The following is a 26,019-nucleotide window of genomic DNA, read 5'->3' on the forward strand; positions in this document are numbered from 1 at the left end:
TGAACTTCAATTGACCTGGCTGTTAGATTTCTTCTGCAGTTCCCTAAATTACCATCTCTGAAGCTATTTGGACTGCACTGCAGCTCCTCAGAACAGCACTGTGGGAAGAGAAATGCGGTATGGCAATTTCACAGTACCATCAGGGTCATGTGAGTTGTCCTATTCTTGTTTACATTCATGGACTCTCAAAGTCTCTTGTTTCACCATGAAATAGACATTACACACAGTACATCTATGACCAGTTAAAATGGTTCTCTCTAATACAGTATATCTGGTCAGTGAACCTTTTTGAAGGTTTTAGACAACCATTCACACCACCTTGTAAAAGCCATCTTAAAATCAGAGCCCCAGCCATTTATTTTACTTGTTTCTGTTGGATTTTCTTGTCACACATTAACTTATTCAATGTGTTTAGACGAATACAACTAATTCTGAGAACAAGTCAAATTTGGCCAGGACGTCAGGGTTACAATATCCTTGTGAGTTCTCATGAAATTTCATGTTTGAAAAGGACCAAACATTAAACAAGCCCATGTGCATTATTGCAATATCTTTTCTTTTAAATATTATGATGATTATTTTTCTTCATAGAAAAAGATGTACTATATCCTCAAAAAGTGCAGTTTGCAAATATAACCATTTCACAGTGCTAAACTACAGAAATTGCATGTGGATGCACTTATTTCTCCATTATGAGCGAAGTTTTTGTGTGAAATGGCAATCTCTGATAATTTTTACATTTTACATTACAATTCATTTTTTTGTTGTTTTGAAGGTAAACATTTAAGTTGTATGAGTTTACCTTCATGCTAAAGACAACACTGTTGTATAAAGAATGATATTCCGAAATTTCCTGGGGTTTCCTGTCAGCATTAAACGTCTAAACCGAAAATAAAGTACGAATATCCGTCACAAAATAAAAATACCTACAGAGATCATAACAACACCGAAAGAAAAACAAAACTAAGTTCTACTCCCATTCTATAAAAAACGGTGACGCAACGCACGTACTTCACGCTTTACACAACAAAACACTTCTAGAGACGTCACGAAAATGCAACAGAAGCGCTGACTGGCCAGAGCATTTGAGAAATCCGGGAATTTACGCATCCTCCTCCTCCTCAATGTGACGTAAAAGCTTCGTACTGTATATATTGATGTAATTGATTGCAACACTCAGTTTACGCTTCTTCAAAGAAAGAGAAAAATGAGATCTAGTAAATCGAGCTGGAAGTTGTCTATTGAGAGTGTTTACGCCGAGAATCCGTGGAAAATGGACTGTTCGTCTGACTCCGAAGACGTGTTGATTTTCTCCTGGAAGGCGACTGCGGTTGTACCTGCAAAGAAAGCCAGATTTAATCATAAAAGACGGAGTGCACCTGACCCCCGCTGGAGTCATTTTCAGACTACTGGCTGAGAATGGTTTCTGTAAGAACAGGTAGGGAAATCTGAAAATTCTGTTACTTGATTGCTGTAGTTATAATTATTTCCATGAATAAGTATCATATAAATATGTTAATTTTATAAAACTATATGATCTAGTTCCTGAATCCGTGTGTCCGGTCAGTGTAAAACTTAAACGATTTAGAAGAATGTTATAGTGCGTCAGAGAAAGAAGTAACTTAATTCCACAGCCCATCAGAGGCCGTTAGGTTTTAATCAGATCTCGGGTCTTGGCAAACTGAAACCCTTAAAAACGGTACATTCTTTTAGTTACAAAAGCTGTTTTAAACGGGCCTGTATCAGGGCCATTTTTATTCTCTTGATACGAGTGCTAATTTAAGCATTTTATATGTGAGTTTAACACCATCAGCAGTGTTTCTCTTAAATCCTGCGACTACCACTGACTGGAAACGAAATTTCTCCCTGAATTCATATTGATTGAGCATGAAGCATGGATTGTATTAAGTTAGTTTAATCCCAGTCTTATTAATTACTTTAATGTTATCTGTATACTGTATGTGCATCTCTATTCTACAGGATTGACCATTTGCTTTAAAGAAACTTATTTTTTCTCATTACCTCCCGTCCAGGTATAATGGGTCCTGACAGACTATCCCTAAATCCTACTCCGGGTCATTGCTTGGCTTTCTACCTGTGCCCCCTGAAATATATCATGCCAAGTGAGGGGAATGCCCTATTTCCCCATGTGACGCACAGGTACGTCACTGGAGAGAAACAAGAGGTGAATCTTACAGAAATCATGGAGTACAAGGTGTTTCGGCAATCCCTGCACTTCCTCTGGGGAGCAGTGACCAAAATCCTGAACTGCTTCATGGATGCCTTGGTGTTCGTCAGACCCAAAATGTCACCATTCCTTGCCGGGAAAGTCCACTCCTATTCCCGCACTCTGTCGGATAAAGCCAGCGGAAGCATGATGTCCTGTGAACAGTCAAGGCGAGAGAGTGAGGCAGTGCCCACAGTCCTGGGCAAGAGGCCGACCCAGGACTGGCAGGCCGGGCATGAGGATGGCCTACGGGAGAGGGACATTTCTGACTGGCTAGAATGGGATTCAGAAGAGGAACTGGAAGCGGAACGTGATCTGAAGGGCGAGGATCCGGGCAGTATTACTGGTAGCTGCTCCCAAGGAATCCTGGACACTGTTCCCAAGAGCAGTTTCTCCTCCCCTGGTGAGTGCTGGGTTTCCCACAGGATTCTGAGCCGTGTATCCAGTTTGAGCCCATCGGAGGGTGCGGAGGACGAAGACGATGCAGAGTGGTCAGATGAAGAAGAGGAGGAGGAGGAAGATGAAGATGAGTCTGGGATGAGCGACGAGATGCCTGAGGCCACAGCTGAGCTATGGGAGTCGTTCCTCCGGAGTGATGACCCTTACAATCCCTTTGCATTCCTGGGTCCCTGTGGAAAGGAGAAGAAAAGGAAAAGTGAGGAAGGCGAGGAGACTGGTGAAGCAGAGCCTCCCGGGAGCTGGAAAGGAGAGGACGACGGCCTGAAAAATGTACAGGAGGGGAAGGATTGCTGCCGTCTGCAGGAAGGGAAGATTGAAGGCAAGAAGGTAAAGAGGAGCTAATGAGTATAACATCAGGGCTGAGCCTTTACCAGCGTGGTTAATTATTGAGAAGTGCCAGGGTCAGCAGGCTGCCTAAACAGATGCTTGAGACCAGATGCTGTAATGGAATGTTATCCCTCAGGCCGGTGCGTGGAAGGACATGGTGATGTGTAGAGCTGAAAGAGTGTTTAGTCACCACGGGTGTTGTGAACCAGACAGACAGATGATGCTGTTTGATATGGTAAGGGAGGAGCTCTCCTGCAACACTGATGTAAGTGAGAGAAAGAAGCCAAGTGTGTACGTATGGAGAAGAGAAGGGGAAGGTGTAACGTTAGGAAAACGAATTTGCTCTGAGCAGGAAACCCAACATAAGTGGTCTAAGGCTTTGGGGGACGGTTATTGCTGAAATGGTGTAAACAGGCACGGCTGTTGCTGTCCTGCCAAATTCATTAACCTCGCTGAAAGAAGTTGTCACCGTGGGTAGTTCAGCTTTGGAAAGCAAATCATTAGACATCTTGTTTAAATGTTGAATTCTACGTAGTCACACAAGAAATGTTTTGGGTTTTTTTTTCCAATCTTAGTGAACACCTTTTTGATAAGGAGAAAAGTCAGTTCTGAAAGTTGGTAATTCTGCGAAGAGAGCAGTAGGATTTTTTTTTTTATGGAAAGGTTGGTAAGAATTAAGGTGGCAGCTTTTAATCATCAGGTTAGGGACATGCTGAGAGGGCTGGTTTTGTAGCTTGTTGTCATCAGTCTGCTGACTGGAAGTATTGGGAGTGTCATGGGTTAGTCACAAACCATGTGACCAGACCCAGTATACATTGGCAATAGTGGTTTTCCCTCACAGAGTAAAAGGTATAGGAATACATCCAGTTAATCATTTATGATGATCATTAATTTGCTCTCCATCTGGAGATGCCTGAATCCTCCAGCCTTTTAAATCAAGAATTCAGTAGGAGACCTCTGTGTGTACCATTTCAAAAGTGTTTCCGATGGTGTAACAAAGCTCCTTTCACTGGGGCCTGGCTTTAAATTCAATCCTTTCTTTAATGCAGCTGCTGCTCAAGATGCATATCTGCCCCAAAAATCTAGCAGAGAATTTTTGGTTTAGCCTAGTTCTGAGAAGTGACCAATATTAAAGCTAAAAGTAAAAAATAATAGGAGTTCAGCTGGAAACTTAAAGCTTCTGCCAAAACAAAACATGTTGGTTTAGAAACCGAAAGGCGAATGTAAATCAGGAGTTTCGTACATGAGCTTTTTGTTTTTTAGAAAATGGTGGACAGGACCTCTTGCTGAAGTTTATGAGCCCAGTGTCTCTGCCTTGCCCAAGCTGATTGCTGAAAACTGTAGTTTAGGCTAGACTGGTGCACAGAAGTAAGCTTGCTCTCATCTTTCAGGTGCGGTTCAGCGATACTGTGGTGGTGCGCCCCCTGGTGGTGTGGGCCTTTGCCAGCCGTGCCGCACGCATTGGAGCATGCTGGCAGGAAATGGCCAGAGACCGGGACAGATTCCAGAGGCGGGTCCAGCAGACCAGCGTGGCCATTGAGCCCTGCCTCCAGCCAGAGCACAGAGCCCGAGTGTGGGAGAGGCTGCATGCAATGTCTTCTGGGCTGTAAAGGCAGAGCCTTAAACTACAAAAGCACTCTGAAGATCTATTAAAAGTTATATTGGAAGAGCAGATCACTGTACAATCTGTCTTCTGTTTAAAAAAGTGTGCATTTAAAATCTTGGGTGTATATATAGAAGAAATATGCCTATAGTAATACAGTGTGTGATTGACCAGGGTGATGTAGTGCCCATCTGTGAAACAATTTGCTGTTCATACATACACTGTGTATATGTATACTTGTGCATATTCCCTTTCAGTTATTGTAAGTAAAGTGTTATTTATTGAAATTGTTTTCTGTTTTTTTGTAATGGAGTGTTATTTATTGGTAGTGTTTCTTTTGCTGTAAATGTATTTTTATTCTATTTTTTTTATTACCTCGCTGTTTGTGAATAAGTACTGAATATAAAAGTAAATAGTAAAATATTGTTTCTATGAATCTTCTTTCACTTTACTCTTAATTGTTTTGGCGAGTATAGTTTCTATTATGAGTTTTCTCGTGTGTAAAAACATTTTTTTTATACAATTTGTGGTCTGTTATCTACTGTTGAGACTTGTTAGTTTAAGACGTTAATACAGGTACAGTAGGTGTTAAAGGTGCCCTGATGTACAGTTACTACCTACTGTATCTAAAAGTGTGACTGTGACTTTTCAAAGAGCCAGGACTGTGGTAAAAAAAAAAAAAACATTGCATTTCAGTTGGGATGCAGTGTTCACTTGAGAAACAGGCGTTCACAAGACACAAAACAGGAGAGAGTGCAGAGAGAGGGCAATGGGATGTAAGGTCACCGATGAACTTGCACAAATTACTAGGCTCTGTATCCCATAGAGTGCTGCACTATGGCCATAACATTCACCTTGTGGGTGAGGTGTGAGAATTGCCCTCTGCAAAGAAAGTGGTTTGGGTTTAAGAATTAGACATTTCTAAGAATAAAAATAAAACTACATAGGTAATTCATTTTAAATATCATAGAAGTCCGTAAGGATTTTAATATTCATCCTCCAATACATTAGACCTACTGAAAAAATATCTTTAGTTCCACCTTGTGGCTGAAGAAAGAAGCAGCCTTCCTACTTGCTGTTCCCAAACATACATTGTGTATAATGTATAGAGCACCAGGAAACATATCCCTATGATTTTAGAAGATTAGTGATCAGATTGATTCTTTTTGATTTATCATTCATGGAAAAGGTGATTTGAGTGCTTTAGACTGTTGCATAAGCACTAGAGTGTTGGTTTCACACAGGTAAAGAGACAATTTGATTTGTCAAGCCTAGTGAAAAAGACAAACATAAAAAGGAAAAACATAACCCTAGGGAACATATTCATGTCTTGGTTTGTCAGAAACTGGACTAAATGTACCGTGTTCCTGTCTGGGATGGTCACAGCTACTGTAGGTATTTATACCCTGGCAAGACATTCCTGTCAAACTCAAACGTGAGCATCTTCTCAGAGTGAAGCAGCTGTTTGGTCAGACTGTCCTGGCACATCTTTTAGTTCATGAGTGTTTTCATAGCATAAGCTTTGCCTTTTTCACTCCAAATACATCAGTGATGAGGATGTCTGAAAAGCTGACTGTAAGACTTAGTTCTGGTTTATAAGAAAAATAATTGCTTACACTTTTATAGCACTTTTCTGGACACTCCATTTAAAGTGCTTTACAGGTAATGAGAACTCCCCTCCACCACCACCACCAGTGTGCAGCCCCACCTGGATGATGTGACAGCAGCCATAGTGCGCCAGAACACTCACCACACACCAGCTATCAGTGGGGAGGAGAGCAGAGTAATGTAGCCAATTCATAGAGGGGGATTATTAGGAGGCCATGATTGGTAAGGGCCAATGGGAAATTTGGCCGGGACACTGGGGTTACACCCCTACTCTTTTCGAGAAACACCCTGGGATTTTTAATGACAACAGAGAGTCTGGACCTCGGTTTTACGTCTCATCCTAAGGACAGCACCTGTTTACAGTATAGTGTCCCTGTCACTATACTGGAGCGTTAGGACCCACACAGACCACAGGGTGAGCGCCCCCTGCTGGTCACACTAGCACCTCTTCCAGCAGCAACCTTAGTTTATAATAATAATAATAATAATAATAATAATAATAATAATAATAAAATAATGTTTCTTTATTAGCCCTATACAATTTCTTGCATTAGGAATTCATCTTTTCGCATACCCCAGCTTTTCTCCATGAAGACACAGACAGACGGGGAGAGAAGCTTGGGGTCAGAGCGCAGGGTCAGCCATTGTACGGCGCCCCTGGAGCAGTTAGGGTTAAGAGCCTTGCTCAGGGGCCCAACAGAGTAGGATTCCTCTGCTGGCCGCGGGATTTGAACCGGCAACCTTCCAGTCAGAGCCACCGCTCGGCCCAGGAGCCCTAGTTTTCCCAGGAGGTCTCCCATCCAGGTACTGACCAGGCTGCCAGTTGCAAAGATATTAATAAATGTTACACCTCTGTTTTCTGTGATTCAATTGTGTATGGCAAATGTGGCTTTGCTCCGTGTTATGCTATTACAATCAGAGTGTAACATTTTTAGATTTTTAAGCAAACTCTAGCTTGTTCTATTATACGTTTTGTTGCTATGTTATCACAGGTAAAAATAAATGTGAAGGGTGCTGTTTATAAAACTCATTACTTCCAGTGATCATGTCATCAAGGATACATATATTAATACAGTACTGTATATGACTGTTATCAGAGAAAATCCTTCAAATGAAGTACTGGGCTTGCGAAATCTATAAAGAGGAGCCAACTGTTTTGCTGAGGAAGCTGCAAAGATGTTCTTTAAGTGAAGGCTGCTCAGAATGTTGTTTCAGTGGGGATTCTAATGACTTCTCAAAAATATACAAAAAATATGCTGCTGTGAAAACAGAGGAAAGGTCATGTTCCTGGAGTAATCCCACGAGCTAGGGAGATGGTTAGACAGGTCAGTGACTCGAGCTGTTCCAGAGATATTTCTCAGAAAAGCAACAGAGTTAAATTGCATATGTTTCCTTTAACAATGCGTTCTTGACGTTACACCTAATTCCTACATCCGTACCAGAGAACACCCTACATTCCTGTCAGTTTGCAGCAATAACACAAGGATTTTTATATGGATACTGGTAAAAATAACATTGCCTCATTTAAAATATTGGCGGCTCACAGTAAAGTTATTAATAATGTAACATTACCTTGAAGAATTCCTGAGGAGAAGCTACGCATTTTAGGATAATATGGTACACTGCATATGCAGCACAGAAATGGTCAGTAGCAGAGTGAATAATAATTTTCATTGTGAACCTAAGAAGGTTCCTACGAACCTTCTTCTAATCCTGAAAAATTACAGAACATCTAAATATGTGCATCCAAGCTATTCCTAAATACCATTTTTGTCACATACATGTAGGTAGGTATTGTTTAAAAGACAAAGAATTGTGGGGGAAAAAATAGCTCCTAAATTTCTTTTTACTATAAATATTTTATTGATCATCGTCTCTTAAGGCTTGCATAACCATAATTTCCAGGTTAGTTGCAGCATTGATAGACTGATCGGCATGCCATCACCAGTAAACAAAATATTGTCAATCACAAAGCAAAAACAGATTAATAAAAGGATATTTGTGTGTTTAAAAAAAAACTCACTTGTCCCTTGAGAAACAGTATTTTAATTAAAAAACACCCAAAAATATAATATGTTAAATATTGTTTTTTCTGTTTCATTAAATAATTGCATTTAAAAAAACACATACACGAAATACATTTCTCATAAACAATATTCTCTCTAAAAGTATGCTAAAAATACTAAATATTATGAAAATACAAAAATAAATACATGTAGTGCAATCTGTTTTTTTTTTCGATTCTGGTAGCATAGTGGATGTTGAACACAGCTTTCCTTTGTTGCTTTGTGGGCAAAATCAATACTGATTGCTCCATACTAGTTTCATGTCACATGACTGCCATTGCCATGACATATATGGAACCCTTAGGCTCAATACAAGATACATTGATCATTGTAGCCAAATCACTGAAAACATCGACAGCTACAAGTTTCCAATTGATAATCTCGAACTAAGGACTCGACCATACACAGCCGGTCACATGACCTTGAAAAATATAAACAGATTGAGAAATGTTTTACTCAAATATCTCTCTTGAGGATCACATAAAAGTCAGTGACTTCAAATTCTCACTGAACTGCTGTAAGGAAGATCCAAAGTAAACAAAGAAAACTAGATACAACAACACAAAATTGATACTTGAATACAGAATACACAGAGCTCAAGTGTAGTCTTCTGAAAATTAAATTAAGAGCACACTGAAACAGAAAATACATTTAGGGATAAAAACATACATTTAGGGGTAAAAGAACCGTAACTTGCAGGTCATTGTCTGAATGACATTACTGCAGGCACTCCTAAATTTTTTAAAAGCTGACTAAAACTCGTATGGGTAAAAAGTGTATCAACAGTGACCAACAATCAGGATGGTGTGAAATCACCATGTTTCTTTTGAATTATGCAACAGCTTTGCATAAAAAGAGCAAGTGTCTTAAAAAAAAAACAGCAACAGGAACTATCCCCAGATAGAGACACTGCTCTACAGTTTATGCATCAGGGTGGCCTATAACCTACTGTTCTAGAACTAGTTAATCCCTAAATTGTATTAATCAGACCACGCTCCCATAAATTCAGAATGGGAGCAAGTACATATCATATTCTTTCTTGTTCAAAGATTTTTTCTTAGTAAAAAACAAACAGAAATGTTTGTGAAACAGTCCTTAAAAAGTAATAGTTTGTTTAAAAAGCTGTTACACGTCTGTATAGTTTTTCATATCCCTCCTTTGTAGTAGTTCAGTGAACAGAAAAATAGACATTTCTGGCACTCTCTCCATCTGCTCCAGGGCAATGACCGCCTCCAGTCCTACGTCACCTTCACCGATAACTTCTTCTGCACACACAGCAGGGAGACGTAGGGCACACCAATGAAGGCCCATTTCTCGCTGGGCCAGAATCTGATGACCGGTCCTTGTTCAGGAGCCTCTGTGGCCGCATCAAAGTACGCAAAGCAGACACAGCCCAGATAAGAGGCCAAGCAGATCAGGACATGCCTGCAGAAGGAAGGCAGTGCGGTCAGAAAATATCTGTACCCCCACCCTCGCAAAAACCATCTGGTGGGGCACCAGACTGATGAGAACCCAGTTCTGAAGTCTCCCAGTCTCACGGTGCCACACGAGCAGCTGTGTCTGTCCATCTGGAACCTCCGGGGGATGCTTCATCCACATTGCCAAAAAAAACTCAGAACCCCAACCATGTGAATCACAGGGGCGGAACAGTAGTTCACACTAACACATGGATAGAGGGACACCGAGAAGATAAATATGCAGACCACACAAATGGGTACGACTCATGACTGACAGGTAGCAGTGAAAACATACACCCACATACACAGACGCAGAAGCACAGAATGTAAAATCCAATGGCTAGAACTTCAGTATGTTGGGCCTATACAAAGGGTGCAATTATATTAGCGAGAACACACACAATTTTAATGTGTTGATGTTAGGAAACTTAATTTGAGATGTGTGTGTAATACCTGTACAGATTACCACTGTCCTCTTGGCTTCTCAAACTTCCCTTCCACCCACTCTTTCATTGTAGCACTACAGAGCACCTCCAATTTATATCTTTGTAATGACTATTTACAACTACTCTGGCATCAGGCTTTACAAGCAGTACTCGCAGGTTTTACCATGCATGTGAATGGAAATGACAAAACAGGGGCGCTGGTAACAATGTGGATGGGTATGGAAAAGCTTTGGCCTTTCTTGTCATTCTTTAGCATCATTTCCTCATTGTTCATTAACATTAATAACCACTGGACAACGCAGAATGAACAGGAACATGAACAGTACGCTCACCATGCACAATGTAGGTATGGGAAGTTTACCGAAGACCACATCTCACAGAAGATCCTGTCACTGATCCAGCAGACCAGGGCTAGCGTCCACCACAGCCCCGAGAAGAGTCCCAGCTTGAACACGCGCGGATTCTCACACCTGTCAGGGCAGCGAGCGGAGCACAGTTGAGAAGGAACTGCCTTTTTGCGGTTTCAGGGTTTACCAGCAGAACACACAGCTTTTACAATCTGTTCATCACCATTGAAACCTTTTCTTTACAGTCTAGCAGCTACTCAGAGTGAAAAAGCTGTGGGCTAAAAAACATAAAATAAAGCAACTGGTATGAAATGGGTTTGGGAGAAAGGGCAATAGTTATTCTAACACTTTTTATGCTCTTCGGGGTTTTCCATGGTTGATAACCATGTTTTGTCAATGGAAACCGATGATTTCTCTTAAATACACCATATCATGTGCTCTCTGTGTATCCAATACTGTTGTTGCTTGTTCAAAGAACTCTAACAGGTTAGTCAGGTAAGAGCTGCCTTTTCTCAATTTATGTTGACTATTGACCATAAAGCTATTTCCATAGGGGTGATCCTCTAGTTTAGGTTGAAGAATTGTTTCTATAAGCTGACATGTAATCGACGTCAGACGTGGTTTTTGATCATTTGGGTTAGTTTTGTCACCCTTCTTGTAGACAGTCACCACTGTACATGACCTATTCTTTAGTCCACAGGGCACAAAATTCACTTTGCTCTACACCACAGTTTGTACTTCTAACATGAGCAGTGAGTACCCACCTCACTGCTTTTTACTTTCTCTTCTGTATTTGAATGATTTGTTTTTATTTTATGTTTTAACCTATGTTTTGCACATCGCTCCTGACTAGGGCATCTTTTAAGTCAATATTAAAAATAAGAACATAGTTCAAAGAGAGACCGTATGGTAAATTGAAATCTATCAATTTGCTTTAACCAAATATTAAACCCAGCTTTACACTCATAATCAGTCTCTACTTTCCAATGCATTTCACAGGGAACACAAATGAGGAAAAAAAGCTTCACTCACACATACACAAGGCACAGACACAATGATTCTCTCACACACACTAATCCATGCCTTCAGTAATTACTAGTCCATTGAACCTCCAAGACAGGCACAGGTACCAGAAGCAATCCTGTCTATTCTATATAACATGATAATGTGAGCAAATAAGGTACCAGATGAAGAGAAATAAAGAAACATTGAGCTACACAAGAGGAACTCACAAGAGTGGGTAATGCAGACGCATTCCAAATTCTGTTGTTCACAGCTAAATAAAGAACAAATAGCCTCAGAGCTCAGGATAGAGACAGTATGTAGTATTTTATCTAAACACAAAGATGAAGACATTAATTCTTTAGCTCATTGCTTCACCTTAGAAACTACAGCACAGCTGAAAGATGACATTGATCTCTCTCCCCAGACTCGCAGTTAATTCCTGTAACATCCAAATTTTGACATTTTGCCGTTAGTATATTTGTTGTCTTATGTTTGCACTTTCACCACCTGCTGAACACGAGATCTGATGGCACAGACTATTTGGGCATAATTGGATGTACACTGTCTGAAAAAAGTTGTGTTTCGAATTTGAAAGATTTGTAACATCCAAAACCCAGGTGGCGTTGAATACATTTCTCTAAATTTCTTCAACTTTAAAAGCATTAATTACTGGTGAAGGGAGGTATGTAAGAGTAAATTAAACACCAAATGTCAGGAGCTTAACAATCAACAATCAGGGACTTCTAAAGGAAGATTCTGGTAGTTAAGAACATGATAACATCTGGTTTGATAAAGAGACTGATGCTGTCATGGCTTTAAGCACTCAATGCCAGTGGTGCTGTAATGAGTTTGAATTATCAGAGGCTGATAACCTGCTATTCTTAGCACACGGCTGCTCTCCTCTGAGCTTATCACTGATAGGATCTCCTTATTCAGGCCTGTTCCAGCATGTACTGTCGACAAGGTCATTACCACAAGCAAGAGGATCTCAGCTGCTCTAGACAGCCAGAGCACTTACACAGTGGGGAGCGCTCCACAGGCCATCAAACATACTGACTTTGGCATCTCTTGGAACTTGTGTGCAAAGCAGACTGATCAGATGTGGTGTGACAAGTCATTCCTGAATACCTTTAAATGCGTGAGCCAAGCAAAATCATTTGTCGTGGAAGAAAAATGAGAAATTCAACACTGCAGTATTCAGAATTAAAAATATATATGAGGTGCCAGGCAATTCCAGGACCCTGGTCAATAGGTAATTAGAAACATTATTCCAGGCTACTGAAAACTTTTTACCAAAACAGATAGACACAACATCCATTAAGACCTGCTATAAAAGATTTCTACACCTGGCATTTGTAGATCACAGAACAGCAAGAAACTTTCCTTGCCTTTACATGTATTTTTTTCAGAAGAGACTCAAGTTACTTTCTGACATATAATGAACCTTTTAAATTGGCTTCGTTACTCTGCTCTCCTCCCCACTGATAGCTGATGTGTGGCGAGCGTTCTGGCGCACTATGGCTGCTGTCGCATCATTCAGGTGGATGCTGCACATTGGTGGTGGTGGGGAGTCCCCATTACCTGTAAAGCACTTTGAGTAGAGTGTCCAGAAAAGAGCTATATAAGTGTAAGCAATTATTATTATTATTATTATTATTGTTGTTATTATTATATAGTAAAGACTCTATGCCCTATTGTGGGTTGTTGGAAAACTCTAAAGCTGCTCTTTGTAAATACATTCATAACAGTACACTAGAGCTTCACACATACTGTTTCACAAAAAGAATGGCTTCTCATCTCACAAATGCGCTAAAAGGCATGAAATTAAGTCAATTTAGGGCAAACTTGTAAACCATAGCAGCTATTCTGTGGCAACACAAAAACAGCACAACAGCTGTAGAGGGCATGTCCTTCAATTACTGAGACTTTCTGTGCCTCTGGTTTGTATAAATCATCACTGAAAGAGCTCCCAGCTTTTATGGCGCCTACAGCTATGGAAAACAATTCAAAAATGTCTGGAAAGGGAAGCTGTAAGCTCACTCACGAGCGTGACCAAAGTGCAAGGTAAGCTAATCGGTTTAGAGGAATCGTGAACAGAAACCAGAAGCTGTGCACACGTGCAACTTCACATGTGTGCAGGCACATGCACATCTGTGAGGGAAGATGCAAAGCTCTTCAGTTCAGGAAATGTCTGGTTAGTTTAGAGTTTCCTCTCAGGAAATCCGAATGGACCCTGAAATATGCGGAACAAAACAAGAATAGCTGGCAATAAGTCATGTCTGCAATTATATTTTTTCAGCATGGTGCATGCCATACAACAAAATTCAGTTGCTAATTAATACAGTCCAGGGAGAGCAATACTGTATATGTTTAGCTACAGATTACAAAATCACTGTGCTGTGTTATCCTGGTGGGACAGCAACTCCAAGAGTGAGACCACCAATCACTAAAAAATGACTACTGTACTTTTATACTACATAGTTCAAGTAGGTAGCTGCGTCAGCATGCGCAGGCTGCAAAGGAACAAGTAAAGGTTTATTCCATGCTGAAAAGAGAAGAAAGAAACACGTTTTGGCTGTGGAGCCTTCTTCGGGTGGGGAAGGTCATGACAAAGAGTTTTAGATTAAAACAACCATATATGTAGAGAAACGATAACACTTATTAATATCATGAGATTTACTACTTATCTAGACGTCTAATGCTTTTACCCACAGTGACTTACTTGAACCCTTTATACAGCTGAGAGCTGTACTGGAACAGTTCAGGGAAATCCTTTGCTCAAGGGACGTGCACTTGGGATCTGAACCCACAACCTTCCAGTTACAAGCTCAGAAAACTAACTACTGCGCCTCACACTGTGTATGCATCATTTACAATTTCATCAATATTTTATAATTCTACTTTCTTTTAGTCTGTAGTGCATTTGCATTGATTTTGTTTCTTTAAAAAGAGTATAATGACTTTGAAAAGGAGTGTCTCACAAACGAGAAGGTAAATTCTTCAACCTTACTGCACACTCTGAGCATGAATATTTTTCTTCTGATCACCAATCATCTAACAATTAAATAAGACACCCTGTGAGTCTGTTTACAGGAATTAAAGGCCGCTGTGGTGACCTCTAATGGCTGAATGGTCATTATTATAGTCACTTCTTAAACTGGAATGCCACACGCTACTATAAGAATGAACTCCCCAAGTCATGATCATTATGAAAGCTTGTGTTCAGTTCTCAATCATGAAGCACAGGGGTATGGGGGACACTCCAGTAAGGGTACATATAAAGTGGGCTACCCAGCTTCTCCAGAGTAGTTCATCTGTCTCCATGTCTTTAGGAAGAGACAAGGGCACCCAAGAAAAAACCCACACCAACACAGGGAGAGCATGATAACCCCACAATGACTCCAGTCTTCTCCGAAGCCATTAAGGATGCTGACATCAGAGAAAAACCATCAAATTTCCTAAACAGGTAGAACAATAGCTCATGAATGAATGAATGAATGATTGTAATCATGTGTAAAAACTGCATCACAGCTGGTAGGAAAGGAAAAAACAGGCTCACTCAGGCCAGCTTTTCCATAAATACTAATGAATGGAGCCAAATCCCTGCTATACAAATAATGTTTCTATTTATATAAAAGTTACATTTAAAGACGTAAAGATTACCAAGATGTAGGGAAGAACACACACCCTGAGAAAATTAACAACTTCTATACTGAATGGTGTGTAACACGACTATTGCACACTTCATCTGAAATTAATTCTGTTTTAATCTATGAAAAAATATGGGGCACCAGTTTTGAAATCCTATAATCCTGACATGACACATGGCATGATAAATAATCCGAGGGGACTGGTACCATTTTTAAGGTACGTTTTGGCGAAAGGATGCTTTTTTTTGCTTAACTGAAAACGGTTTTAGCTAGGATATTTTCACTCTGCAAATGAGCTGATCCATTCCACAGTCATTTTATCAGGGAGGGCCAAATGAACTGGTGAAGAAATGTAAGCATATCAGCAAAAATTGTAAATTTGCATTACAAATACAGCCAGGAATGTGCAGCAGAACAATCAAGACTCGTACAGACTAAGAAGACTGTGCAGCTGAGCTCAGAAGGAAGCAACATTACATCAATTCACAGACGTTGCATCCCACGATGCAATGAAATAAAAATTCCAATCTATACTTTAAGTTCACAGCACAAAATTTAAAAGAACAAAGTCTTCTTTTTTTCTAATTATTGGCTGTTTCAGTTCCATTAGAATTCTTTATCTGGCGAACTTGAGAGATTTCAACACTGCCCAGTATGACCTTGAAGAAAGCAGTAAATTGAAACTAGCTTCCAGAAAGCAAGTCCAAAAAGCTGTACTACGATGTCGTTTGAAATTTATATATGCTGGAAATATCAGTGCTGAGGAATCACTTTTTGACCTCTTAGATGAAAGTGGGTGATGTACGAGTTGTTCCAGGATGAAAAATCATTTCAAATTGACAGAACTGCCAATAAGAAAAACAATGGAAGAAACCTTTGGCATAATTGTTAGAAACTTTGTTTCTATAATAACTCGTATAAAACTTGCTGCACATTTGCAGAAGAATAACCTCATCATCCAAAACCATATGGAAATTACAGCTCTTTTATATGTGAGAAAGTTAATGGGTGCTGAAAAAGTAATCATTCCAAACATATGAATCTAAATTTAATCCTTCCTTTTTACCAGAAGATATAAAGAAGCAGGATATATTTTCACTGATTTCAGGTGTATAACATTGTATAATGTATAATATTACTTAACTAATAGATTTACAGCTCGCTATAAATTAATAGAGCACTATGGTATTCTTGGGATGAAAAGTGCTAAATAAAATGCAATTAATTATTATTAATAGTTGCTATTATTTACAGTAAATATATGAAAGGCTTAAGGCGGTAAATTATGTTATAAATGAGTACACTGATCTGGGAGATTGTGGCTTCTTCTGGATTTGGTTTCGGCCTCCTTAAGTTTTCCTTTTCAGGCACAATTTTAAATTTGTTCTCAGCTCTTAAAAAACTTAATTATTGGTTGGACTAGATACCAGCAGTACCCTGGATCCTCCAGGATTAGGATTTGTAGCCACTGTTAATAACCCTCATAAAACAATGGTTGTTGTTGCATAATTTGTTTACCAAAACACAATATTACCATGTTTTGATGGAAAAATAGGAACTAGTAATTAAGAATAAACCCTCATAAGTAATAATATGTAAGCCTAAGAGACTGGGTTTAGACTGCTGTGAGGTTAATTTTATTCTACCAATGATGGGTTGTTGCAGTAATAACTCTACGCATTTTGAGAAGACCTGCAGATTCAGACATTTATCTTTGCTTGGCTGAGTAGCCAGTGGTGTGAAGCTCCCATCTGTGGGATCATAACTCAAACCCTCCAAATCACAAACCCCCCTCTACATAGACTACAGCATTTCATATGCTATATAAACACAACAATTTAGATCTGACACTAACTTTACAGACTTCATCTTGAAAACATTTCATACTCGTTGCTTTTACTTCCATCAAACTGTGGGCTTTACACAGTTCAAGGAATATATACAGTATATATGTCTGTGCTCAGGACTTCCATCCCTCGGGGCTGTGGTGCCCGAATCTCTGAGGGCAATACCCCAGGGATTGTAGGGGACAGTTTCCAGAGACGGCCCTCACCTCTTCAGTTCCGTGATGAGCAGGACAGTGCAGGGGATACCCAGGGTCATCAGGGAGATGGAGTTGATCGCTGGCTTGACAAACGCGAGGCAAGTAGTGATTCCCGAGAGAACAGCGATGACGATTTTAAACCTCGCCCTGTGGAGAGAACAACACTCCGTCAGTGACCATTTGTGTGCTGAGGTATGTCTAAGGAAAAACAAGACAGAAAAGGGGCATTGAGCACGTATAAAATGAGCACTTCCAATACCAGAAACTGATGGTGCTGAAATGCACACAACATTTCAAACACTGCAGTTTTCATCAATTCACAATAAGGATCTTTTTTAGATCAAAACAACAGTCAAAACTACAGGTTTACCATTAGACTAAGATAATCATAAGCAGCGGACACAATGTTTTCCCAAAAGCCATTATACCTTTCCAAAACAGTCCACACAAATTCTTCAATTAAACCTCCCACTCTGCTGGTCCACATCAAAGTCAGGAAAGGAAAGTAAGAATGTAATTCAAATATAAATTCAAAGTAATATCCAACCTAAACAGCTGCTTGAAAATAATTACAAAAAAAGGCACAGATGTTACTTAAATGATACAAAGCCTCTCAGAAAAACATGATGAACATATGAAAATCGAGTGCATCGGTATCGGTATCACTATAGATTTTGTCATTCAACTCCACATCTAGAGGGATTAGTTGAAATCTTCTGCTGTTGAATTGTTAAATCAAAGTATTTTCTCCATACACAGGTTCAACGGTTAATCAAAACAAAAATCTTAAATTAAAGTGCATTCCATTTTAAGTGCTAAGTAAGCTTATTCTGGTTTGAACATGGCTGGGAAATTCAAAAATGTGTAAGTCCATGAGAAAAAATATATCAACAGCATCACAAAGTCTCAAAGTGAATAAGATTAGGCATCCCAGTATGTATATTACAGCCAATTGGAATGTGGAAAGCTGGTATTAGTATTACTTTTGGATTCAATTGTAGCTCATTATACCACTTTCAAATACTAGTAGGACCTATTTTATAATTGATAAAATATGACAGGTAGGATAATATACGGTACAACATATTTTTACTATATATTCATTACTTTGCTGTGGATCATCAGAGACAAAACCATGAGATCATAATGTAACTACTGTATGTAACTCATCTGTTTATCAACAGCTTATGAGTCCATGAAACCCACAAAAACACAATTTTAAAGTACCTGACTTCAATTCATCTCTTCATGAATCTATATAATCAACTGCTATTTAAACCTAAATTTGGAGAAATGTGAATACGTTTCTATTTTTTATCCTCATATACACCCACAAATTGTTTCCTTTTAATTTAGTTTTTTTCCTTACCTGTCTTTTCGGAAAATCTTTGGCAAATATCTTCTGGGGAACCACATGCCGATAGCACACATCAGAACCCACAGGATAGCCAACTCATCCAGCATCTGGCCCAGAAAGCTCAGGGTCGCATGAAAGTATACAGACCCAATACCTAATTAATAAAGAAACACATGGTGTTACTACTGGAATAAGGCACTGATATACAATGATCTCACTTACTAGTAGTTTCTGAAAAGATTAATTCTTTTAGCAATTTACAGAATGAAATGCTGTTTATTGGTAAGTCACACAGTCATGGATACAAGCTTGTAGAACATAACAACACTCCCCAAAAGTATAAAATAATGCTCACACCTGAAGAAGGCTCCAGGGCCGAAATGTTGTGTTTTCTTTCTTCTTTTTTTCAGCATGGAATAAACCTATTACTTGTTCCAGTATAGAATAATGGAACATTAGAATAGAACATTTTTTGTTCATTTCCATTTTAATACAGCTCACTGACTTTTTTGCTTTTTTGAAACAGAATTAATTTTCAGTATTTGTAAAATTGTTTTTCGTGATTGTATTTCGCTAATCAAAATACAAGTACAACCGAGCAAAATGCCCATTGCTTCTTAGTGTCCTCTAAAATGTGCCGCTAATTTCCCAAAACAAAATTAATAAAAAGAAATCTCTAAGATTTATGAAAGACACCAATCACTATAAAGAACTGGTTTTAAAAACAATTTAATAGAAGACTGAGAAAAAAAATTGCTACATTCTAAGAAAGCAGAGGCTGATAAACAAAACTGTTTTTTCAGCATCTTCATCTGAAACATGTCTTGTCATGTGGTCACACCTTCATGATTGAACAGCTACATTTAATCAGGGCTTTTTCATTCCAACTCAATGAGCTGCCAGATCATCTCAGACCTCTTGAGAGAAGACGTTCTCTTAAAATGGTGCCACTGCTGTAGATCAGCCAATATTAGAGAAATTCATCACATCGGTTATACACCTACACTATATTTTTACCACAGAAAAACAAAGAGAACTGAGGTTTTGTGACTATAGTTCCTTTTTAAAGAAAAGGCTAATATCGTGTGGCTCTGACATTCTGACAAGACTGACTGTCTCCTCAAGCACACAGAATCATGCCTTCCAAGGCAGTCTGGCAAAATCTCAAAGGTCTTGAGTCTTTTAAGACTGATAGAGTGAAGAAGATCTCCATTACTCATAGAGTCATTCTGTTATGCGTTTTAGTCAGATGTAATGCAAGAGTTAAGAAGCAGCTAAGAGTTCTATACGCTGAAGGTATTGGAAAAAACACCCTTGAATTTGGGAATTTTCTAAATTCAGGCCTGAGTGCAGAAACAAGTTAATCAAGAGTTAAACAAGCAAGCGGATCAATTAAAGTAATCAATTACCACTGAAGATTTAGAGCTCCTCTGGAACAAAAAGCCGGGGAATTACTGCCCCCAGTGAACTAGCAAATATTCGTATGTGAACACTTATTCTTTGTTAAAAAAAAATGCCGGTTTCACACGTCACACAGATTCATTGTGCCCCACAAAAGTAAAACTGCAAAGCTGCACCATGTACAGGACAGCACTTCTAAAGGATTGCAGGCAATTAGCTATTTTAACAAACAGCATTTGTAGCCATCTGTCGAAGAGCTATTAGAACAAATGTCATTCAAATACCGATGTGATGTAAGGTTACTGTAACAAAACAAATACGGCATGAAGGGATTAAGGCATAACAAAAAAGAACATGTCACAGAATTATCTGTCATGCATCATCAGACTGGACATCAACAAGGGTGTTCAGTTCTGGTGCTGAAAGGCTGGGGTGTTTACAGGTTGTCTCTTTAAAGCAGCAACACCTGAAAGCTGCGAGACGCTCTTAAAGTGGCAAAATTAAGCCAATGACACGATGATTTCCACTGGCAGAAACTCAATGGGAATGAAGACCTGCAGATACATCCCTGGATGCCCCACAGACAAAAATCAACACAGACACAGACAGTAAACTCATCAGCAGCACACATTTCAAAGCTATAACACATTACTCTTCTAATAAGTATAGATAATCTAAGCACCTAAATGATAATGATAAAACATGAGGCAACGCACTAAACCCTTTCAAGAATCAGATGGCCAAGATCCTTGGATCAATCAACTATTAACTATGAAGCAGATTGGCATCCTGTAACCTTTCTAAAAGTCTTTATTTGATAACACTTTACCATATGCTGCAAGTGCTTGCGAAAACACTGCAAGGCTGGGCCTGTGCAGGCCAGACACCTAACCTTGATCTCACGGAAGCTCAGCACACTAACAAGAATGGGAAAGACGGACTCGCTAGAAGGTACGCAGGAAAGGAAAAACAAAGGGGAGCGTAACTAGGGGGTGGAAGACAGAATGCGCTTCACAGGGTTTCTGAGATATGACAACGCATAATCAAAACATCCGTTAGAATGAATAGCCTTTTGTCAAATTAACAAGCTTTCGTGACGCAAATAAGGTCGACTTAAGCTCCTGTGTCTGCTTCTAACGTTTGAGAACTATTCGTGTGACGATGGACTCTGTACACACTGTACACTGTACAATCTCCCAATCTGCAAATCGAATAAAGCTTGCTCAATTGAACTGCCCCTCTCAAGGTTTTTGATTCCTGGTTTGAATTCTAACAATATCAACAATATTTATTTTAGCACTCTGATGGCATCAACAGTCGGCCTAGTTGCTAGGCCAGAGTTTGCCACTAGAAATAGTTCAGTATTTAGGTTACTGAATTTTGCCTATGGTTAAGACATAGTCAAAATTTAATTCTAATCAGGACTTGTTATGCCAGTTGAAATGGCTGAGGGATTATCTGGTCACACATGATATGGCAGGCTAATCCGGACTGTCTAGATGGATTTCTTTACCAGATGGTCTTTGTCAGAAGAGAAGAAAATGTATGAAGGTTTTGTGGGTTTATACTGAACTTTTTGAGATGGATGTGGGTGCTCACAGGTGGATACATAAATACAAATGTACAGTTAGCCAGACAGCTAAAATGACACCACATCTTTTATATTCTGGCATGAATGATGAATAGTTCATTTTATGCCACATTGCAGACAAATTTCAAACAACAGCTTTGTTAAGATGACTCATATTTCACTCTAACATTTACCACTTTTAGATCCATCTTGCATCATTTCTCTACTTCAGTTAGAATGTAAATGTGACAAAGTGGAGTCCTGATTCTTTATTGAGAAACAAACATGTTAACCAACAAATACAGACTATTTTTAGAGGAATTACATTTTAAAAATGCTTTGTTCCATTGTCAAATGGACTGAATTAACAAGCCAGCCAACATCAAGTCAAAGAGATGTAATGAAGAATGTTTTGTATAACAGATTCTATATATTCCAAACTGAGTTCCACTATATATCTTAAACTTACAAACATCCTGAAGTAATTAAGCTTATGTACTTAAATGATGATGCTCCAAAAGACACATTACAGTAAACTGCACATATACTATGAATACAGCACTATTTCAAGACTACTATATTTCTGGTCATTAAACTCACACACCTCTTAATTCGATTTAAGAATTGTTTAGGATAACATGAAAAAGTACTGGAATCTGTCATTGTGAGATCAAAGCTTTTTGAAAAGAACAATACACAACTAAGTGGCTCCAATAGGTAAGCATTCTTGAACACAAAATTAACAAGCATTTCTGGACTCACTTAAAAAAAAGACTTGTTTTAAAACTTGCTCTAATAAATACTTATTGTGGCTAACATAAATATACAGTATTATGCAGCATTTTACTAAGTCAACTACAGCAATTTATACGTTTTTGCTTCTAGAAAGGTCCGGACAAAAAATATCAGAAAACAATCTGGAAACTTTACCTTCTAGTAATAAGAGCTACTGTATAACCAGGTTAATTGTAAGGATCTAAAGGTGACATCACTAATTCAGGTTTGAGCAGCTGCAGTTCCACTAAAGTAATGGTCCTTCTTTACTGGGGCACAGGACAAATACATCTAATTTTGAAACCTCTTGACTTTTGCCATGAAAATCAACTTGTTTTTCAAAGAAGAACAGCATAATGTTAATAAGTACTACGTTAGAAATGGAAAACTAAAGTTTCTTAAAAGGTCCTGGCCTTGTGATCCATCACATGGTTGTTTTTGAGACACACTGTTTTGGAACAGTAAGCAAAAGGTCACTTGTACAGGGAGCAACTTAGACTTTGGGTTACATAAGGCCATGGCAGTCCAGGCAGCCAACTTACCAACAACAACCAGCAGAGCCCATATTAAATATATCCCACTGTTGAAATGTGTTGCATACTGACGGAACAAGCACATCAAAATAGGTGGCAAAATAAAAAACAGCACGTTGCTGATCTGGAATGATAAACAAAATGAGAAAAATCTCATGAGCAGAGCCTGAAAACTTTATGCAAGGAAATTGTAAGCAGTTTTATATTGAATGTATATATGTATATTTGAACGTATTCATATCTTATATGAATACATTCTGTATACCATCAGAGAAAAGTCTCAATCTATCTGCAAGTACTGGGAAAACAAATAGTGTACAGCAGGACTTTAGATAACAAATGTATTGTTAAGTATTGGATCTGGCAAAAATGAATGAGAAACTGAAATGTCCATAGATTACAATAGGGAAGTATTGCCCACAGGCTCACAGGAACATAAAAACAGATCATACACTATAATTCCAACTGAAACCTTAAAACCATAAATACCTGTGCTAGTAGATAACCTAACACACAACATAAAAGTGAAATGATCATTCTTTCTTATGAAATGACAGGCCAGAAAAAGTATGGAAAAAAAGAGAGAATTGAAAAATAATGCTTATATCTTAATATCCCCAGCTGAAATCTTAAACCGATTAATACCACTAGTTTTACATTTCCTAAAGCACAAAACAGATGTCAAATGACAAGAGTTTTTTTTTACTTTTACTTATAAAGCACCCTTCCAAAACCTAAGGGTGCTGTACACAGTGATAAAGAAAAAACAAAACAACAAAAAAGCATAATAAAAAATAAACAAGAACATACAGGTTCATTTACAATGACAATCAATTTATGGAATGACAAGCCAGAAAAACTGAATATTTTGGAATAGTTTACTGAAGAATTAATGCTTATCTTCTCAAATCTTTTGGTTATCTTAGTAAATAACTGTCCTACACTTTTATTTTGTACATTAGTATATTTACATCCCAATGTATTAATGGATAGAAAAATATAGTTAGGAATATTAACTTTTAAGATGCTGTTGTTAGATACTGTACACTTAATTTTATTTTTTCCATGATCAGTAATCTTGTTTGCCTCTCATTTTAAATATCGGAATATTTACAAGGAAATTTAGTTACGGTTTCATGATTTAATTGAGAGATTATAGGCTATGAGTTGATTTTTTTTTCTTTCTGTCCCATTACAGTCTATGGCCATTCCTTCCTCTGTTGTAGCCTATGGGCATTGCATTTTGTCATTCTTTAGCCTGTCCCCTAAAGATCACTGAATTCCTGAAGGAATTATTACACTTTCCTTGTACTTGTAATGTGTCTATCATCCTGCAAATAACAATGACTGTTGTTACTTGAAAGAAAACGGTGAACTTGCAGCGGTTGTTCGTATCAGTATCATTTTAATTTTACTGCCATTGCGAGCGTTAACATTTAGACCACTTCCTTATCAAAGACATTATATGTGTTACTGTTATACTGTATAATCGCTGACCAACAGTCATTAGGATACTATTTGACAAGGTAAAATAAAGAATGTTTCCAAAACTAATTTCCCAAAGTTCGAGTAAAAATGTTTTTTTCCCTCTATCAGTACTCGTCCTGTTTGGCATTACTTGTTGCTTTTTATCCGTATCAGACTATCTGCCTTGAAACATGAAGCTCAAATAATGACTAATAAAATTCACCAAGAATAGTAACTGAAAAGCCTGTTTTTTAATCAACCACAAAGCAGTCCACGCAGTAATTATAAATAGTAAACACATCCGGTACAATTTTCTTGTCTGAAAACGAAATATTCAGTTTCCACGATCGATTTGCACAAGATGAAAGTGACGGTAGGACATTAGGAAAACATAAAATAAGACACTTTCGATCTTCATAGAGTGATCCCATTACCAAGACACTTCATCATCTTAAAACTCTTTAGAGTGAAACGAGACTGACCCCTCCACATCTCAACTTCGCTAAACAATCTTGTAAATGCAACAGCTGCTTTCCTGTTACAGTGCCACATTTCTGTATTTTTCTTTTTTATCTTACTGTGCAAAGCCAGCTGTAACAAAACGTTAACTGCTGTAGAGCATAACTTGCTACGCAACACAAACTGACAAAGAGCAACAACAGAAAGGACAAAGGATATTTAAAAAATCGAGATGCATACAGACCGTGTTGTAAAACTCCGCTATGCCAGGGTAAATAAGGTAATTACCCTCACACCAGTCTACCTCAGAGCTGCCAGCCTGCAGCTGGTTCCAAAATTTAACGTTGCTCATAGTAATCTCTTCCTCGCTGTGAACTCTTCAGTGCGATCCTATCCCCTAGTATAAGGGATTTTTGCTGACCCCGATTAAAACGGATGTCAGCTGTTCACAACGTAAACATTACACTGTTCAGGCGTTTAATCAACGTCTATTGTGTTACAGTCCTTTTTAAACAAGGTTTGACTCATCCTGTCCACACTTCGATGTCATCGTGGAAGCTTCTTTGTCGCTCATTTTTAAGACCAATCATTCCTATACTCCACAACTCTACTAGAAGTAGCAACATGTGATCAACGCATGCGTGTTTATTGACTGTTCGCTACAAAGGGAACTCGCCTTTTTCTTTAAAAACTTTCTGATAGAGGAAGTTGTGTTGACTTGATAGAAGCAGTTGCTTTTTTTCTCCCCTTGAGAGAAAATGGTCGTGTTTAGAAAGTGTGTTCTACTCTGTGTCAAACTGTTACGTGTTATACTGTAATCTTGTCAGGAAAAGAACAGCGTTAGAACGTAGTGCTACTATAATAACTATTTGGACAATCATCAAATGATTTTTTTACGCTTGTGAATACATTTCCATTTATTGAATTTCCATTTGTATTCCATTTGTATTTTGGAAACCCCCACGAAAATGACGAAAGATTTATAGATACAGTTTGTCCTAATTCTCAAAGTCAGAGAATTGGGCCATTCCGTTAGCAACCTTTAGGTTATTTTTATAAGGTCCATCTTCGTGATATGAACTTTCTACTGAATACAATTGTATGCAACGTTCGTTTAAAACTTTCCTGAGCAACAGAGGAATGCGTTTGATCTATATCATTATCTTCTTCTATTTTCAAAAGCACTTTATTGTCAGTATGTCTGTAAACTGACAACTCG

The 26,019-nt window shown here is 38.5% G+C and overlaps 2 protein-coding genes across 2 annotated transcripts; one reads left to right on the plus strand and one right to left on the minus strand.

Moving 5' to 3' along the window:
* The first annotated feature begins 1,044 nt into the window (after positions 1-1,044).
* Positions 1,045-5,037, plus strand: ppp1r15a (protein phosphatase 1, regulatory subunit 15A). The gene is made up of 3 exons (XM_088631251.1): positions 1,045-1,438; positions 2,034-3,013; positions 4,405-5,037. The coding sequence occupies exons 1-3, from the start codon at positions 1,420-1,422 to the stop codon at positions 4,621-4,623; spliced, it is 1,218 nt and encodes a 405-aa protein (XP_088487377.1). The 5' UTR covers positions 1,045-1,419; the 3' UTR covers positions 4,624-5,037.
* A 3,210-nt stretch (positions 5,038-8,247) lies between these two features.
* acer2 (alkaline ceramidase 2) lies at positions 8,248-25,431 on the minus strand. Its single transcript, XM_088631265.1, has 6 exons — positions 25,045-25,431; positions 22,884-22,998; positions 18,609-18,750; positions 17,249-17,386; positions 10,526-10,663; positions 8,248-9,715 (listed from the first exon to the last, which is right to left on the minus strand). The coding sequence occupies exons 1-6, from the start codon at positions 25,150-25,152 to the stop codon at positions 9,529-9,531; spliced, it is 828 nt and encodes a 275-aa protein (XP_088487391.1). The 5' UTR covers positions 25,153-25,431; the 3' UTR covers positions 8,248-9,528.
* Positions 25,432-26,019: the final 588 nt, after the last annotated feature.

Source organism: Lepisosteus platostomus, chromosome 1, assembly GCF_059453375.1.
Source record: "Lepisosteus platostomus isolate fLepPlt1 chromosome 1, fLepPlt1.hap1, whole genome shotgun sequence".
Taxonomy (NCBI): Eukaryota; Metazoa; Chordata; class Actinopteri; order Semionotiformes; family Lepisosteidae; genus Lepisosteus; species Lepisosteus platostomus.